The sequence below is a fragment of the Montipora capricornis genome, chromosome 6 (genome assembly GCF_036669925.1).
Source record: "Montipora capricornis isolate CH-2021 chromosome 6, ASM3666992v2, whole genome shotgun sequence".
Lineage (NCBI taxonomy): Eukaryota > Metazoa > Cnidaria > Anthozoa > Scleractinia > Acroporidae > Montipora > Montipora capricornis.
In genome coordinates this window covers 4885264-4902763 of record NC_090888.1, presented here as the reverse complement: position 1 = coordinate 4902763, position 17500 = coordinate 4885264, and the positions used below count along the sequence as shown (strand labels likewise).

The following is a 17500-nucleotide window of genomic DNA, read 5'->3' as shown; positions in this document are numbered from 1 at the left end:
GTTCGCGGCTTACGTAAGCCGCGGCTAACTCTGGCCGCGGCTTATTTTCTCTCCTATAAACGGCCCTATTAAGACGAGATTTTTTTTAACTTCGAGCAATCAAGCGCGCCGTCGGCCAAAAATCCCTTAAGAGCTTGCGCGCGGGTCTGACCACGGAAGAGCATGTAAAAGGTTTGTTGAATGCAAGTGATTAGCCAACCACTTTACACAGTTATTTCATTCAGTCACTTCGAAAAGAACTGTAAAGCTTTGAAAAACGTTTTGCAGCGGTGAGTTCATCGTATTTTAGTTTAACCTTTTATGAATCGAAATGATTATAGCGGCCATCAAAGTATTCCCTAGCGCGAAACACGTGATTCTAACTAAATTGACCAGCAGCAAAAGATTATTATGGTCTTTATGGCCGCGCAATGCTCGAAGTTCAAAAAAATCTCGTCTTAATTGTTTTAAAGAAAATGCATATTTTTCAAATAATCATTTATGTAATTATGCAAAAACAATTATTAACCTCAGGTTCGGTGAATATCAGTGAACAAAACCATCGACTTCACCTCGCCTTTCGGCGAATAATTGTTAAATAGCCAATCAGAGCGCGCCAACACTATCCACTTTTTAAGTGTATACAAATATTTATTTATTGTGGTTGATATAGTACGTTTTTCTGGCGTCACCCTAGGTCATCAATTATCGATGGTTGTACAATCACAGGCAATTAGTGAATTCACGTTTATTTAAACTCCATTGGTACCACTGAGCAACGCAAGCCGGGAATACGCTTTCGTTTCTCTCTGAAGGACAGAAGGTTTGCAGTTGACAAAGACCTAATTGAGCTTAGAAAATTCGCCATTTTATTAATTTGCGCGAGGTAATGCGCGCGCCAATGACGCAAGAAATAATTGTTGTTTTCTAAACCTCATTTTTGCTTTGCTCTCAAAATACAATTATTTGATATAACCTCTGAAGTTAGTAGCTTGAGGGGTCGTGTAAATATATGTCTTTCCAGAACATTTCAATAAGAAATCCCAGCTGACCGCAGCCATGCTTGTTATCCGCAGAGACGTAGATTTTCCTAGCAACATTGCATGCTCGAGACTTGCGCTCCAACCCGATGCCACGATAGAAGGGTCTCCTTCTTTGCTCCCCTTTGTAGCGCGTAGCATGAATGCCGTAACCGCACGAAGGCCTATTGAAGGCGTTTGCGGGGCGCCTAGCGAACGAGGTAGTTTGTCGAAGGGAAAAAGCTGGCCACACTCCAACTGCTGAGCGCGAAGTACAAGTTGTTTGTTAGTCTTGGGGTTGCTTGTAAGAGACGAATTATCTTCGTCTGTTATGATTGATTAGTCGAAGTATTTGCTTTGGGTTTAACACCACGACAATTGCTTGTTCACTTTCGATTTTCAGTTTAACGACTTTAAATGTAAAATGGAGACAACTTAACACCATTACAAAACAATTAACACCGTTACAAAATAATTTTTTCACTTTGCCTCATTGTAGTGCGGCTAAAATGTCAACTTTTGAAGCTCTCTGTACATCATTTTTTATTTATTTACTCATGTATTGATTTATTTACATGTTTACTTCCAGGTGGTCAGGGTGACGTAACTCGGAGGACTGAGGAGAAACATTTTAGCGCCGTATCCCACAACCGCGCGCGGCCTTGGATGTTATTTCCGAATTCAACAGGGCAGACGCGAAGTTAGATCTCGGCGGTTTCCACTTGAATGTTCATTCAGTAAGAGGAAATGTGGGAGACACGGAATGATCTGTTGAGTTTTGGCGATGGAAATACTGCAGGAAATTTGGAAACAAAACCTAAGGCTGCGCGCGGTTGTGGGATACGGGGTTAAGATTTTTCTTCCCAGTCCTCCAAATTACATCACCAGATCACGTGGTTATACATTAAGGGACACACTGGAGTGTCCCTGGAGAATCAACGATGGGACACGGAGACACCTTAGGCCATCCCTTTTTTCCCTTGAGCGTCGAATGCGTTTCCTGCAATTGGGTCGGTCGGTCGGATTGAAAAAAAAAATCACAAGTAGTCTCGGAAGGGGAGGCCTGATACCCCAGTATCATTTCTATGGAGCCAGAAAACAACAAGTTGTGAACCAAATTCAAAATGGCGGAAATGTTGGTTGATGTTTTTGTAAAATTAAGACAACGTGGGAAAAAGGATCAACCACCGAAACTCCTATGCGACATAAAAATGGTTTAACTACGTCGTAATCTTTTTCTTGAAAATGCCAAAAATTTGGGTCGATCGGATGACGCTAAACGGATAAAATAAAGGGCATGGCCTTAAAAGTGACAGTGACAGAAGTGACAGAGAATATACTAGATACAGTGAGCGAACTACAGTAACGAACAACATGCAAACGAAAATACGAACTGTATGCAAGGCAGAAAATCTTGTAGGTTAAACCAATGAGGAGAGAATGGTACAACCGAGTGAGTGCGAAACAGTTCATTGGGATATGAAGTACAATGCCACGCCCTTAGTTTGTCTCACGTATTTAAGAGTTTGTTACAAGGAGTTGATGTTTACTATTCTTGGTTTGCGACCACGTGACACGTCGGCCATCTTGGATGGCAATAAATTACAATTTATTTTAGCAGAATTTGCAGACCGCCGTGACGTCAGATACAAACCATCAATAACTAATTGTTACTTTTTTTGTTTCACTCCCCGTTTTCTCCTGAATTAACGATGTGCTCCATCCTGCATGCTTAGTCAGTTTTGCTTTTTTCACTGTCATTTAGTCAGATATAATTTTGTTGTCACTTCACTGCAGAGTGATGAAACAACAATTTTATTTCTTGCGCTCTGCAGATTCTTTTGAGGACAAAGTAAAGGGCTTACACCCACCAAAGGATATTTGTAACGTAGATAAGGAAGACGACAATGAATTATCCAAACGTGATGGGCTCCTTGGATCGCATGAGGCTAACCAGAAACGAGTAAGATTTCAACAAACGGACAGCTTGAACATGATTGTGGAAATTCAATCGTTGGACGCAAGAAGCTCATCGAATGAACCCAAGGAATTTCAAGATGACGAGGTGAAAATGATTTGTCGACAGATTGATGGCAATCAGCCAATCAAGGACGATAGTCAGGGTCATGTGACCAGCACCAACAGACACCTTGAAGGAAGAACGGACCAATCTGTGAGCCAGGAGTTCCCAGATAATTTGCCGCCTTGGAAAAGACAAGTCCTATTTAACCGTAAGCTCAAGGAAAAAGCCATGGAAAAAGCACAACGTGAAAAGGTAGATCTATATCACACTGTTCCGAATTTTCTATCTGCACATCCTTGTTAGTTTTCTAAACAGTTACTGCTGGGCTTCGAAGGAAGTCCGAATTTTTGAATATTTCCGTTAAACATAAGGCGCGCGTTGATGAGTTGAGAGCGCTAGGAAATAGAAAGACACTTTCGCGCGTCACACGCGGCACGCACGTGTGTAAATATCGACGCTTTCAAAAAGTGGAATAGCCATTGTGACAAATGTCTTGAATTGACCTAGGGGCAATTCGTGAGATAATACAAAGACGAACGAGGGAAGTGATCCTCGCATTAATCTGGATAATTTAAGCAATTATCTCTTACAGACATTTTGAAATTTCTGGTGGCTTAAATGGTCCAACGTCTGCGATGCCTGGTGCAATGCTATACCAACTGAGTTTGGAGCAGGTTAATTCGTTGGGCACATATGTTCCCGTGAATGTACCTTCAATTAGTGAAATGAATGTGTATATTGTTATATAGCTGAAATTTCTCCCCCAACAGCGCGCGATCTCATTGGTTAATTCGAGGTCACATGACATTTAACAATAAAACTGTTTCCCGCCAAAAGTCTCTGAGCGGGCAACAGTGCAAAATCCATGACGTCAGACGGTAACAGTGCACTCTTACTCGCGAATGTTGACCGACAACTGCCGTTGCTGTTGCCGTTGCAGGTTTTTCTTTTTGTGCTATGTAACAAATCACTTAATGAGTGGTCCCTCAGGAAACAGTTCATTTTTTTTCCCTTGAATTTCAATGTTTCCCTCGGCTGCGTGTTTCCCTCGGGACCAGTCATTAAGTGTTTAATATTATTTGCTGTGCGGGTTATAGACGAAGTAGAGTGACGGCGCATATCTGCGATGCCGATGCAAACAACAAATTGACATTTTCCTTGGGATATATCACTCAGGAGTTAAGTGTACCGTCATCTGCATTGTTTAAATTCTTTTTCCATCACCTTCATTTGAAGAAGAAGAAGAAGAAGCATAATTTACGCCTGTCCATTAAATTGCAAGCTATGCATGCGCAGTGGAAGAAGGACTTAAATTATCACAATCTCATCCCTAGAGCCCACGTGTCTTTTGGTCAGCGCCAAGACACGGAGCTCGGGAATTGCTCGGGAATAATCAATTTTCAGAACTGTGTGCTGATTGGCTAAGAGGTTTATCAAACTGCTCATGCGTAAACTACCGAGTGTAAAATAGCTTGTAATTTGAGAATATGGCGCAAAAATCAACCAAATAACTTTTAACCCGAAGATTTGTCGCTGCTGTTCAAACCATTGAGTTCTCACTAATGATAACTCCGTTTCACTTTTCGGTGAAATCGGAACTCCTAAAATCTTGAAGTTCCAGAAGTTGATTATTCCAGAGCTCCGTGTGTTAGCGCTGACGAAAAGATACGTGGGTTCTGGGAACGAGATTGAAATTATCATCAATGAAGACCTATTCGGTTTATCCCTTTTGTTAACGCTTCTCCTTCTCTTATGTTTCATTTGAAGAGAGAAATCCAAGAGAGACAATGGATTGGTGTTGCGCCTTGGAAAATTCCTTTGTTGGCTAAACAAGAAAAAGAGAGGTGGGCAGAGTTTCATGATGCAACTATAGTACACCACTAAAATCAAATCTTCGTTGTATCGGCTCTTGCTTAAAATATTTAGTTTCTCAACTGGTAATTACGCCAATCAGATCAAGCCACTGATCCAACGTACACCGACAGGAAGATTGTCCACGGTTGCTTGCTTCAAAACTCTGGAATATTAGTTAGACTTGTACACAAGTCGACTTTTGTCAAGGCGACAGCAAACTCCCGAAACAGACTTTTGAGAAGGTCTAATATTAGTATGTGTCACTCATTAGCCATGTATGTATGTATAACTGATTAATTTCAGGAGCTCGTGAAGGGAAGCCTCTATCTCCACTTATTCCGTGAGTCAACCCTCTAAATTTTTAGGAAGGTTTTTCCCGCGAAGAGTTTCATATTTCCCTTGACGCTGAGATAGGTTTGTTTTGATTGGCTTTTACAACAGTGGGCGTACTGAATCTCCCAAGGTAGGCGTTCTCATAAATAAAGACACTCGGGAAAGGGCTGACTCCTAGGCCAAGGTAAGGGAGATATATGCTTCCCTTGATGTTCTCCCGTAAATGCGCAAAACCAGGAGCCCATGACATGGACTCCTGGCAAAACTGTAACTTATTTTTTGGTCTTACGTTTTTATTTTTAATATTTTTCCTTGATCATGCCGATCAGACTTAAAGAAGAACAGCGATGGGTTGGCATGCCTGAATGGAAGAAGCACCTCCTGGCAAGGAAGGGGTCGGGGCAGATATACCGCGACTACAATGCTGGGAATTCCATCAAGACCACAAGGTCAACGGCCCCACAAATACAGGGATCCATCAGTCCTTAACTCTATCAAGCTGAATGGCGTCGTAACACTAAATACTCAACCGCGCACCCAGGGTTTCTCTCGCTTCATTGGTGGCCGAACCAGGCATTGCTTTTGCTTAATACAAAATGTTGATCGGGCCCCGAACGCATTGACATGTTCTCTTTGCCGTCAGAATCCAGCGACAGATAATAACGTAAACTGATGGGCGGCATTCCACCGCAGATCGACACTCATGTGTTACGCTTTTCCGCTAAAGCGGATTCAAGGAAGACTTGCGTCACGCGATACAATAGCCCTCCTCAAAAGCTACTTATGTTTTAAAATTATGCTCCTTCTAATTAAGAGGTGGTTTGTTTTATTTTTAAGAAATGCAAATTAATTGAGGTTGCACCATTGCCTTTTGTTTGGAATAAAGTGAAAACTTCTGTTTCTTGTTTACTCGTATTCGACACTCGTTTCTGTCCGGCTACTGGTTGTAGCACAAAGATCGCTCACGAGCAAATTTGTGCTGGAGCTGACCTGTTTTCTGCTTTGCGACCTCTTTCTATTGACGAGGAGTAGTACCATTCTGTAGACAGCCTCGTTCCCAGGGATTCTCTCCTTGCGAACGAGGTTGCATTTGGTTGTGACAATAACGGGCGAAAGACACTTAGCTTTAAATTAATGAGCAAAAAGCGTGCCACTAATCCTCTGCGAAGGGAGAACAATCACAGACCGTTGCAGATCATATGGAAACAGGCCTTACAAAGCGTGTTCCCGGGATTGCAATGACTTTTACATTGGTAAAACGAAACGTCGCTTACATCTCCAAGATTACCAGTGTCAGAACACTTCCTCATCACACCGCTTAATCAAGACAGTTTCACTTATTCCACTCCGACGAACCATAGTTAATAGAGGGGATTGGTTGTGAAGCTCGGTAAACATCAAAGGAGCGAACAAAGATACCAAGATTTAGGTTGGAAAGTCCACGACGGTGCACAATCTTTTGTTTTGCGCTCATACACTATGCATAAATTACGTAACCAACACGTCCCTATTGGTTAGTTCCTCAGTACGGAGTAAACAACTATTGTGTTTTGTGCACGGTCAAGGCCAAAAAAGAGAACAAAAACCTAAAACAAAGATATTTGTCGGGTTTCATAACCATTCCCTTCTATTAACTATGGACGAACTCACTCTTTCCAATCGAGATAGTATACGCTAAGACAGAGTAGAATGCCTCCGAAACATGGAAAACACCCTTATTAGGTCTAAATAAGAAAGATGAAATGTGATACATCTTTTCCCTATAAGTTTCTTCATTATTGCACGCTCCGTTGCGACGTCTCTAAACTGTAGCTATTACTTGAAAAACCCAGGATAACATATTGCATCACCGTTGAGGCCCTCCGCAGAGGGGTCCTTGTTCCCTCGTTCCCTTTAAAAATTTGCTTGTCACCCCTTGTTCCTGAAATTGTGGCTAAAAAGGCTTAGCGTGTATGAGGCCACCTAAAAGCAAAAACAGCCATAAGTCAAAAAGGGATTGCCGAGTGCTGGAACATGAAATTGAAGATGTGGAACAATTACTTCCGAACTTGTTCCCAGCTCAGTTTTGATTCCGAAAATTATTTATGTTCCCTTGTTCCCAAATTGATATTTGTCATTGTTCCCTCGTCGTTCCGCAGTTTAAATTAGCCATGTTTTTCTGGTTCCCCAAAACCCCTGGGCCCGGTTGTTCGAAAGCCGATTAATTTAATCCAGGATTAGCGTAAACTTTTGTTTTATGTTTTCAACATTTTGGTGAAAGGTTTTTTGCCTATTTTTGTTTTTCAAGATTGACCTCTTCTAATGTAAAATTTTGCCGAATATCAGCGTTGAACGGCATTTTGGAATAGAGAAATAAACTCCTTGGTTAATTTTTAATCTGGGATTAGCGTTAATCGGCTTTTGAACAACCGGGCCCTGGCGTCACCGTTCAATCAGCCATGCTCCTTTTGGTTTTTGAATGCTTCCGTTTTGTTACTCAGTCACAATTTACTCACACAATTTTTTTTTGATTGATAAATTGGAATTAGATCACAACAATGGAAATCATTTTCGGATTGCGTTGTCGCTCACGGTAGCCGGCGTTCCTGTTGTTGCTTACCCCATAAACATAAACATACTGTCAAGGGCAGGTCACAGGTCACAAGTCACAGGTCACAGGTCACAAGTCACAGGTCACAGGTCACAGGTCACAAGTCACAGGTCACAAGTCAGTGTTTTACCAATTACAGAAACAACCTCAACCGTTTACCAATAGACGAGTTCACGCTCTTGATTGCATCATGGGCAATCAGGGCAACATGGCGGAAAATTCAAGGGTTTGTATGTAAATTCAAAGCAAAATATACTCTACATGACTCTACTTTATAGACTTTCGACTTCATAAACCAAAGAAATAAGTTCATGTTCACATCTGATATGAAGTAGACTTCGTATCCGTTCTTTAGAATACCTAAATATTTCTTTTTTTGTCTCCATACAATCTCTGTAATTTTGTGCCTTTGGAATTACAGGAAATGTATGGCAGAAAACCTTTTTATTAAAATAATTTCTACAATAGCCATTTTCTCCAAATATATTCTGTCACACCTTTGAGCGCATATCTTCTGTTTTGGAAAATAAAAAATACCCAAAATTGCATATCATAAATACTTTTCATCGTTTTGAACTTCCTTACAAACTTTTGAATTCCTCTCCATCTTGCCCTGATTACCCGTGATGCACTCACGATCGTGAACTCGTCTATGCTAACAGAGGCCGAAAAACTTAGTTAGGCCTAATTAGGCCTTAGGTTAGCTTAAATGAATGTTTAGGATTCTTTTTCTGTATTGGTAAAACAATGACCTGTGACTTGAAACCTGTGACCTGTGCTTTGTACCTGCCGAACTGTCACGGCTCGCTGATTGCCGCAGTTTAATACTGTGATTGACGGCAGTGAAAAACGAAAATGCTGATTACGCTTATAGGACGTTTTTCAACCAACCTCTAGGTACACCAATAACAATAGAGAAATGTACGACTTCTGGTGGACGAAACAAAAGAAGCTAATGAGATATCTTTTGTTTTCGTCCACCAACATGGCGGCGATGACGTAACATTTTTGACCGGAGATAACACCTTCACCCCATCCCCCACGAAGAGTGCCGCTGACCATTATAGCCCGCGAGGAGAACACTGAGTAAACAACACAAGTGTGAACTGTGATCATTAACTTCTCGTCACTTTGGCAACATACTACTTACTTCTTCACCAAGCGATGAATGCAATCAAAGCGATCTGCTGTATAGGCGCTGGATATGTTGGTGGTCCAACATGCAGTGTTATTGCGCTCAAATGCCCGGAAATCCAAGTTACGGTAGTCGATCTAAGCGAGACGCGAATCGACGCTTGGAATTCGGATAAATTGCCCATCTTTGAGGTATGAAGGGTAGCGCATTAAGCATTCAACTTAATTGCTATAGAATCTTTTTTATTTATTTGAGCTTTTTTTGATTTCTTTTATCAGCCTGGGTTGAATGATGTGGTGAAGCAATGTCGCGGAAAAAACCTGTTCTTTTCAACGGATATCGATTCAGCCATCCGCGGTGCGGACCTAATATTTATCTGTGTGAGTAAAATATTTTTTCATCTCAGTTGATTGTCATTTTGACCTTGGTTTGTTTTAAGAATAGTCGTTGTAATATCATTTAAGCGGCTTCTCTCATTGTTTGCCGTTTTAAAATGGTCTCTCTAATCCCTGTATTTTTTGCAGGTTAACACGCCGACCAAAACCTTTGGTGTGGGAAAGGTGAGCTACAAAAATTTATTCTAACTTTGTGAGAACTTAAGAGGAAAAGCTTCGAATATTAGAGATTATAGAAAGGCTGTTTCGACTTAAACACGTTAGTTTGTTAATTAAATATGCATAGGATTTTTATTGATACGTGGTGGATCGTTAATATAAGCATTTTGATTGATGATAATAATTATTACATACCGGAAGGTAGTATTTCCCTGCACCGCCGTTGGGCGCCAGTTGTGAGATTACATAGCGATTTTCCTCCCACCTTCGTTGTTATAGTGACGAGGATGGAATAACTTTTATAATAGCTTTTTTTTCTTTAAAAACGTTAAGTCACTATTTTTATTAGCGGCATATATAAAGGGATTAATCAAAGGCTGTCAAATATTCATCTTCTAGTTCTTTGATTTACGTCTTTGATTTTTTCTTTGATTTTTCTTTGATTTTTCTTTGATTTACGTCCCAGGGGACGCCTCATTGTTGATAGTTTGCTATTGTGACTGCCCCATTGTCTTGTGTGGCTTTGAATAGAAAACAGCTAAACATACACCCAAATTTTACAAAGAGAACATGGCATGTGAATAAATACCAGATATAGAATGTTTTGAAGAAATAAATACATTCATGGATACTTGTAAGATAATAAATCAGTGTAAAAAGAAACTGACTTTTGTGAGCTGTACTATGAGGATTATCACAGGAGTCTCAGTAACATATTTCTTATTTTGTTACATCAAAGTAACACAGGACAAAAAGCTGGAAACATTGAATAGATTTTCAAAGATATATGATCATCATTAATTAATGATACAGTATGTTGTGTTTTTGGGAAGTCATATTTTTAGACTCCCTTAAAAGTGACTGTGGGAGGTTACAAGAATGACAACTGCAGTCTAAAAATGGAGTCCTGAAAAATTCAGGCTGAGAATAAACATTAAATCAGGTCATATTTTTGCTGCAGCATTCACTGGACTTCAAAATGATGTTTCTGGTACAGTTCAAATATACTAAAATACATGCAAGAATTTCAGCATGTTGATTGGCTGAGAGCATATAAATTAATCCCAAACATAGTGCAGAAAAATGAAATTAGTGTAGTTAGTTGAAATTACTGCAATAAAGGTTTTCGTGTACGTGCCACCTCCTTCTGATATTACGTGATGGTGCAATTTCGCAAAATCAACCTCAAATCACATCCGATTGCACAATATTCACGAAAAATTGCATAATTCACTTGTAAAAGAACGCACAACATTCGTAAAATAAAACATCAACAAGTTTCTTAGGAATAATGTTGCATAAATATGTGATTTTCAAGATGATTTACCTTGGAAAATGGCTAAAAAGCCTTTGTTTATACCTTCGATTTTTGTAAACATTCAAAGTTCAAGACGTTATATTGCATGTCAGAGCTTGGTATTAGTCTCATTCTTAAAGAGTCGCCTATTGGTGTAACACAAACACATTGACAACCTTTGTTCAGATAAGCAAATCTGTTCAGAAATATAATACTACACAGAAAAACAAAGCATAATCTTGAAGCTAGTTGTGGCATACGGGAATATCTTCAATAATTATTGATCATTCAGTTGGCATGCTGGCTGTGTCCTTTCAACTTTTAACGTGGTGCACAAATAATGCAGAAGACCTCATTTTTTTTACTTATCCCAACTAATGTTGATCAAGATTCATAATTACTGTTCCCTTGTGTTCAAAATGTCTTCAGAAAAAGGTCGCATAATTTTCATAATATTTATTGCATAATTGGCCTTTCTAATCGCATATTCTGGCCTACAAATTTCGCATAACTTGCATTTTTTCATCCCACCCTATCAGAAGGCCTGACATGCATAGAGCGGCTTTCAATTGAGTGTCGAAAGTAATTAGCAAATTTCTTTGGTTTATGATTAGTTCACTCAGTGATTGGTTTAAAGTTCTCGTGACACTTTTTTAACCAATCAGAAGTGAAACCAAAACGAATCGTGGCTCGCGTGTGAGCATTTCCAGTGCTTTGTGTCAGCTACATGTAACTACTTCGAGTTTTGATTGATTTACCAGTCGGAGATTGTCTCCATCCTTTTTGATTGGCTAATTTAAAAGTAATTTCAAATTGGTTTTGGTTTTACGACACTCAATTGAAAATCGCTGTATGTGATTACCAAATAATCGCATCATGATTGACTAGTAATTGCAATAATAACATTTATTGCATTCCCCCTTTGGACTCATACAATTTTTGTTCATCTTTGAAAAAATTTACTTGACTTGTGCTTTTTTATCCCAAATTGCACTATGGCAGGGGATTTGTTAAAAACCTGAGGTACGACTGACTGCACACTCTTTTGCTACTACTTTTCCTGGATGTTTCAATCTTTTCTGCTTCCTTTATTATTATTTATATCACAAAAAATTAAAATGCATAGGGTTCTGCAAAATGGTGATGGCCTCCTAAGAACAATTTTAAGGAAACCTTATGATAGAGCTGGTTTAAGGGTGGTGGGGAATTCTTGGTTCAGGGAATCCCCAGAATGGGATGCCCAGGGCTTCTGATAGGATGCGGAAAAAAATTAAAGATCATGAGGAAATTTTTGGCCATATTATGCGTAAACATGCCTTGATTATGCGGAAATTACACCAGATTATGCCGAAATTTGAACATTTATAGAACTAATAATTAGGCCCGTCCAATGTATTTACATGCTTATGGTAAATCAGGACTCGAAATTGCGATCAATACAGCCACTTTTTCCCTTTGCGATTAAGATATCTGGACGATCGCGAGTCGCCAATTTGCGACCAGCATTCACCATTAAAATAAAGGAGTTAGTAATCGGCATTTTGCCGAAACTTTTGCTAAAAGAAATAAGGCGATAAAAAAATATTTTGTTTCAATTTGGAGATATGGAGCAAAATTGTGATGTGGTTGATTGAACCATGATCCAGTCCCTCGATCATTCACCATTTTCAGCGGATTTTTACACATACGTATTGCAGGCTCTTTGTTTTGTACAACTTCATCGCTATGATTGTCCCTACTTTACCAGAGTTACAAATGATGCAATTTAATTTGCTACTATAACTTGTGGCTAAATTTTCATACCTTGTATCTTTTTTCAAAATTTCGAGCCTAGGGTATGTTAAGAAAACCATTTAACTAGAGTCCAGGCTCATTCCCGAAAAATGAGTGGAAACTGCGAACTTTCATCTTGCGAACGGACTGGCGTGTTTTCTTCAATGTTCAGGAAAATAAGTGTTTCAAAATAGTCAATCTCTTTGGCTTTTGTGTTTGTGAGGGTGGTAAGCAGCTGCTTTATCACCAAAATCAGGCATTTCTTCAGTTTTATGCAGAAAATATCGTAGTTATGCAGAGGATGCAGATTTTAGAGGATTATGCGGATCCGCATCACCGCATCCTGTCAGATGCCATGGATCATGCTGCTGGTCAATATACCTGTGCGCGGGGGGCTCAGTTCGTTGAGCACCGGGCTGTCATGCGGGAGGTTGTGAGTTCAACTCCAGCTGGACCAACACTCAGGGTCTTCAAATAACTGAGGAGAAAGTGCTGCCTTTGTAACTACACCTGCAAATGGTTAGACTTTCAAGTCTTCTCAGATAAGGACGATAAGCTGGAGGACTCGTCTCACAGCCCTTGTTCACACACTATTCGAAAAGAGTAGGGCACGGAGTTCTGGGTGTTGTGGTCTGACCGTTCCAGCATGTGGTTGACTTGGCAGGATTAGCTGGAAGGGCTTCTGTGTTAATGAGACCACAATTGTGTATAACAGATAGAAGTCAAGCTACTTAGCCAAGTGCTGGAGCTTTGCTTAAATCTTTAACCTTAAAGAGATGTTCAGGAGTTCACGACAACAACAACAACAATGACAACAACAACAACGGTGACCCACTTGAAAGAAGATGTTTAATGTATTTAAGACATTGGCATGCTGCGAGTACAGCATGCATTTTTGTATGTCTCTTTTTTTTCCGCTGCCAAACAACATTTCATTTTCAGCATTGTCATTATTTTTGCTTATGTTTCCTATTTTTGGTGGACTGGTCACTCTTCCGCATTTTAACCATAGTAAATGGAAGTTCTTATTAGAGTAATTACAATTATAGTAAACACAAATTTTGGGGGTGACCACCTTTAAGAAAGGTGTGTGAAGTACACCAGTATTATTAAAGTAGTGATGAATGTGTGTTTATTGAAATTGCAGTTGCAATGGTGGCACAATGAAAGTGAAGTTTAATAAAATAATTATAGTAAACTGGCAGGGGTTTCAATAGAAGCTGGTTACCGTCGGTATACCACCGCCTGCTTTGCCTCACACCGCCGGCTAGTTTGCCTTGATTTTCACTGAAAATGCTATCATAAACTTGTCAAACTGCCGCCTTCAATGGGCTATCATGGACGGCTATTTCAGAAGTTATTGAAACCCCTGAACTGACCAAAGAAACATGATTTATTGTGTTCCTTTAAGCTTTACATACTTAGCAAACTTTTTCAACCACATTTTACCTTGCATAACACTGTATAAAGGCTTTTGCCATAGTCAAGAAGATATAATTAAGTACATGATTCAAGTCAACCAGTGTTAGGGGAACTTTTTGGCTGAAGAATTAACCCGACCGCTTATCAACATTGCTTGATCTAAAAGACGCCTTTATCTTAAAATCTTTAAAATGTATGGAACCTCCTGTAAACTAATGATCCTTCTTTGTGTTTATAATAAATTAAATAAATCCACCTTTCAGCCCTCAATGTACCATTACAAACATTTGATTCATATTATTTTGTTGATACTCCATGTCCATGTTACAGGGCCGTGCACCAGACTTGAAGTACATAGAATCAGCTGCCAGACATATTGCTGAGGTGGCTGATGGTGAGAAAATTGTTGTGGAAAAGAGTACCGTCCCTGTTCGAGCTGCAGAAAGGTATTGATACTCCATCCATCATTAAACGTTATATTCAATCCACATGGTAGTCATGGCCAAACGACCGATACTGTGCACATACTTCTTCAAACTGAGCTTCAAGTACTCACACTCATCAATAATTGATGAGTGTGAGTACTTGAAGGGAAGGAAAATGAAGTTACAAATTATTAAGTAAAGAAATAAGAAAGCCAAGAAAACAATTTTAATAATAATAATAATAATAATAATAATAATAATGATGATGATGATGATGATGATGATAATTTGCTTTGATGAACCAAACAATGTTTTTGAAGTTTATATTTAATCAATACATGTTTCGGATGAAACATCATCCATCATCATCATCGTCACCATCATCATCGTCATCATCATCCATCGTCAGTAATAATTGTTATTTTTGCTTGACATACAGTAATGTATGTTTTGTCACTTAAAATTGACACCTGGTGGTAATCTTATGATGTTTTTGCAGTATCACAAGAATATTTGAAGCTAATGGTAGCAGAGGGAAATTTCAGGTTTGCAGCTTTCAGTTAATTTACACTGGACTGTAACATGATTTCATAGTACTTTCAATAGTGACTTCAGTATAAACAGTTATGTTAAGTGCAGGGCTGACACAGTCAGGAGATATTAAACTGATTGCCTCCTAGGTGTGATTCCTACAATTGTGCAGACTCGCCATCATTTGTGGGTTGAGTTACATGTAGTTGCTTCTCTTCTCTCCTCTGAGAGTATTTTCTCCATGGCAGGTATTCTGGTTTTTCCTTAAAAACCAATGTTTGTTCTGATTTGAGTAACACTGTAAATTGATTTCAAATGATTGCTATGTACAGTGTATAAATTATTAAGTTCCCAATTAGACTGTCTCAGTGCTAGAAGACGTGAAACCAATAGGACACTTAAAATCCATTTGACAGAACTGAACAGCCAGATTGGGCATTTGGAAGGACTAAATCTCCGATGCCTTCAAATGAACACACTTCAAGGGTGATATATATACAGGGATCGCGTTAACGCAGAAATCGTGCATTTTTTTCGCAAATAAAATCCAAAAAATGCATCATTGAAATTTTAATGCGTCCCAGGACGCAAGGCACTGACTTAAATAACTCACACAACTTGCTTTGATTTGTCAGTATATTCTGTTGTTTGTAAAACTGTTGGAGCGATCTGTGCTCATAATTGAAGTTCTAAGAAATGGGGTTTAAAACATCTAAAAAGGTTAAAACTAAATTTTCGACCGCCTTCTGCGGTCTTCTTCAGAGGAATGTACTCTGCAAGTCACTGAATGCAAATATATAGCAAAAGACGTCACTGTTCGTTGCTCCTAAGGGAGGAAACCAGTAATGCGTAAACCCTTGGGAAGGGTGCTCTTTCATTAACAGAGTTCTTGTCCAGGAATGAATGTAACGGCTCTAGAAAAAGCCTTTGTCGGCCGGGTCCTATGCATTTGCATATGCATATGCATATGCATATGCGTAATATTAATTCCAAGTTGGTTACTCTCTTTTTCTCATAATTTAAAACATACTCTTTTTCTCGCAGAGGGTCACCAAGATTTTGGGACCCCCAACAAATGCTTGGGACCCCAATTTGGCCAAACATGCGGGTCCCAGGACCCAGATTGAAAAATCCTAGTGCCATCCCTGATATACTCCTCCAGATGAATTTGAGGCATTATCATGCTAGTGTTCCTTTCAGTCTATTGCATTTTCTATGCAAACTGATGGGTCTGGTCTGCCTGTGTTCGGTCAGAAGGTCAGAGCAACCTATTAAACTTAAAGAAAGTTCAAGTTAGTTCAAAACTTGCTTTTGTATCTTCTAGGTTCTGTCAAACCCTGAATTTTTGGCTGAAGGCACTGCAATTAAGGACTTGTTGGAACCGGATAGAGTCTTAATTGGTAGGTTTCAACCTTAACCCATCAGGGAATTTAAGTATGCGACATTTTTGAGCCAGTCGGATGGTAACTGAAAATGAATATTTTGCATGCTGCGACTGACGTGTCTCCCAGATTTTGAACCTAATCATCTCTAATGGAGGAAAGATACTAAATTAGCAATATAATTAGTTGGTAGTGACAAGACAAGTTAAAAGGGAAAACAACTTGCTTCAGTTGCGGTCTGCAGCTCAAAAGTGTTGCATGCTTATAAGTAACTCCTTATTGACTCCTCATGTGCCCCTTAGGACTTCCCAGTTGACATCTGGCATTAGACAGAGTAAAATCTGTTAAGTATCACTTGCAGGAGTCAATGGGTTAATGGAAGGACATAGTGTTTGACTGGTTAACCCATTCACTAGTCAGGCACACCAGGATACTCCCAGTTGATGAGTAAAATTGTCTGGCATTAGACAGAGTAAAATCTGTTAAGTATCACTTGTAGGAGTCAATGGGTTAATGGAAGGACATAGTGTTTGACTGGTTAACCCATTCACTAGTCAGGCACACCAGGATACTCCCAGTTGATGAGTAAAATTGTCTGGCATTAGACACAGTAAAATCTGTTAAGTATCACTTCCAGGGGTCAATGGGTTAATGGAAGGACATAGTGTTTGACTGGTTAACCCACTCACTTCTCAGGCACACCAGGATACTCCCAGTTGATGAGTAAAATTGTCTGGCATTAGACAGAGTAAAATCTGTTAAGTATCACTTGCAGGAGTCAATGGGTTAATGGAAGGACATAGTGTTTGACTGGTTAACCCATTCACTAGTCAGGCACACCAGGATACTCCCAGTTGATGAGTAAAATTATCAGGCATTAGACAGAGTAAAATCTGTTAAGTATCACTTGTAGGAGTCAATGGGTTAATGGAAGGACATAGTGTTTGACTGGTTAACCCATTCACTAGTCAGGCACACCAGGATACTCCCAGTTGACAAGTAAAATTGTCTGGCATTAGACAGAGTAAAATCTGTTAAGTATCACTTGCAGGAGTCAATGGGTTAATGGAAGGACATAGTGTTTGACTGGTTAACCCATTCACTAGTCAGGCACACCAGGATACTCCCAGTTGATGAGTAAAATTATCTGGCATTAGACAGAGTAAAATCTGTTAAGTATCAC

The 17500-nt window shown here is 39.5% G+C and overlaps 3 protein-coding genes across 3 annotated transcripts in view; all 3 read left to right on the top strand.

The window, feature by feature from the left end:
- Positions 1–17500, top strand: part of LOC138051352 (uncharacterized) — a 543513-nt gene that overhangs the window by 434438 nt on the left and 91575 nt on the right. The gene's annotated exons all lie outside the window — the stretch shown is intronic.
- LOC138053124 (uncharacterized) lies at positions 2800–5833 on the top strand. Its single transcript, XM_068899800.1, has 3 exons — positions 2800–3273; positions 4789–4865; positions 5538–5833. The coding sequence occupies exons 1-3, from the start codon at positions 2800–2802 to the stop codon at positions 5695–5697; spliced, it is 711 nt and encodes a 236-aa protein (XP_068755901.1). The 3' UTR covers positions 5698–5833.
- Positions 8862–17500, top strand: part of LOC138051361 (UDP-glucose 6-dehydrogenase-like) — a 16429-nt gene continuing 7790 nt past the window's right edge. The window contains exons 1-6 of the mRNA XM_068897557.1: positions 8862–9124; positions 9212–9313; positions 9458–9493; positions 14310–14425; positions 14904–14949; positions 16260–16335. Coding sequence (XP_068753658.1) covers positions 8963–9124; positions 9212–9313; positions 9458–9493; positions 14310–14425; positions 14904–14949; positions 16260–16335 — 538 coding nt within the window. The 5' untranslated portion in view covers positions 8862–8962. The remainder of the gene's footprint in view (positions 9125–9211; positions 9314–9457; positions 9494–14309; positions 14426–14903; positions 14950–16259; positions 16336–17500) is intronic.

Coding starts and splice junctions, on each gene's coding strand:
- LOC138053124 (XM_068899800.1), top strand. CDS start 2,800: ATGAAACAACAATTTTATTTCTTGCGCTCTGCAGATTCTTTTGAGGAC. Junction 3,274..4,788: donor AAAAAGCACAACGTGAAAAG/GTAGATCTATAT, acceptor TTTCATTTGAAG/AGAGAAATCCAAGAGAGACA. Junction 4,866..5,537: donor GCTAAACAAGAAAAAGAGAG/GTGGGCAGAGTT, acceptor CATGCCGATCAG/ACTTAAAGAAGAACAGCGAT.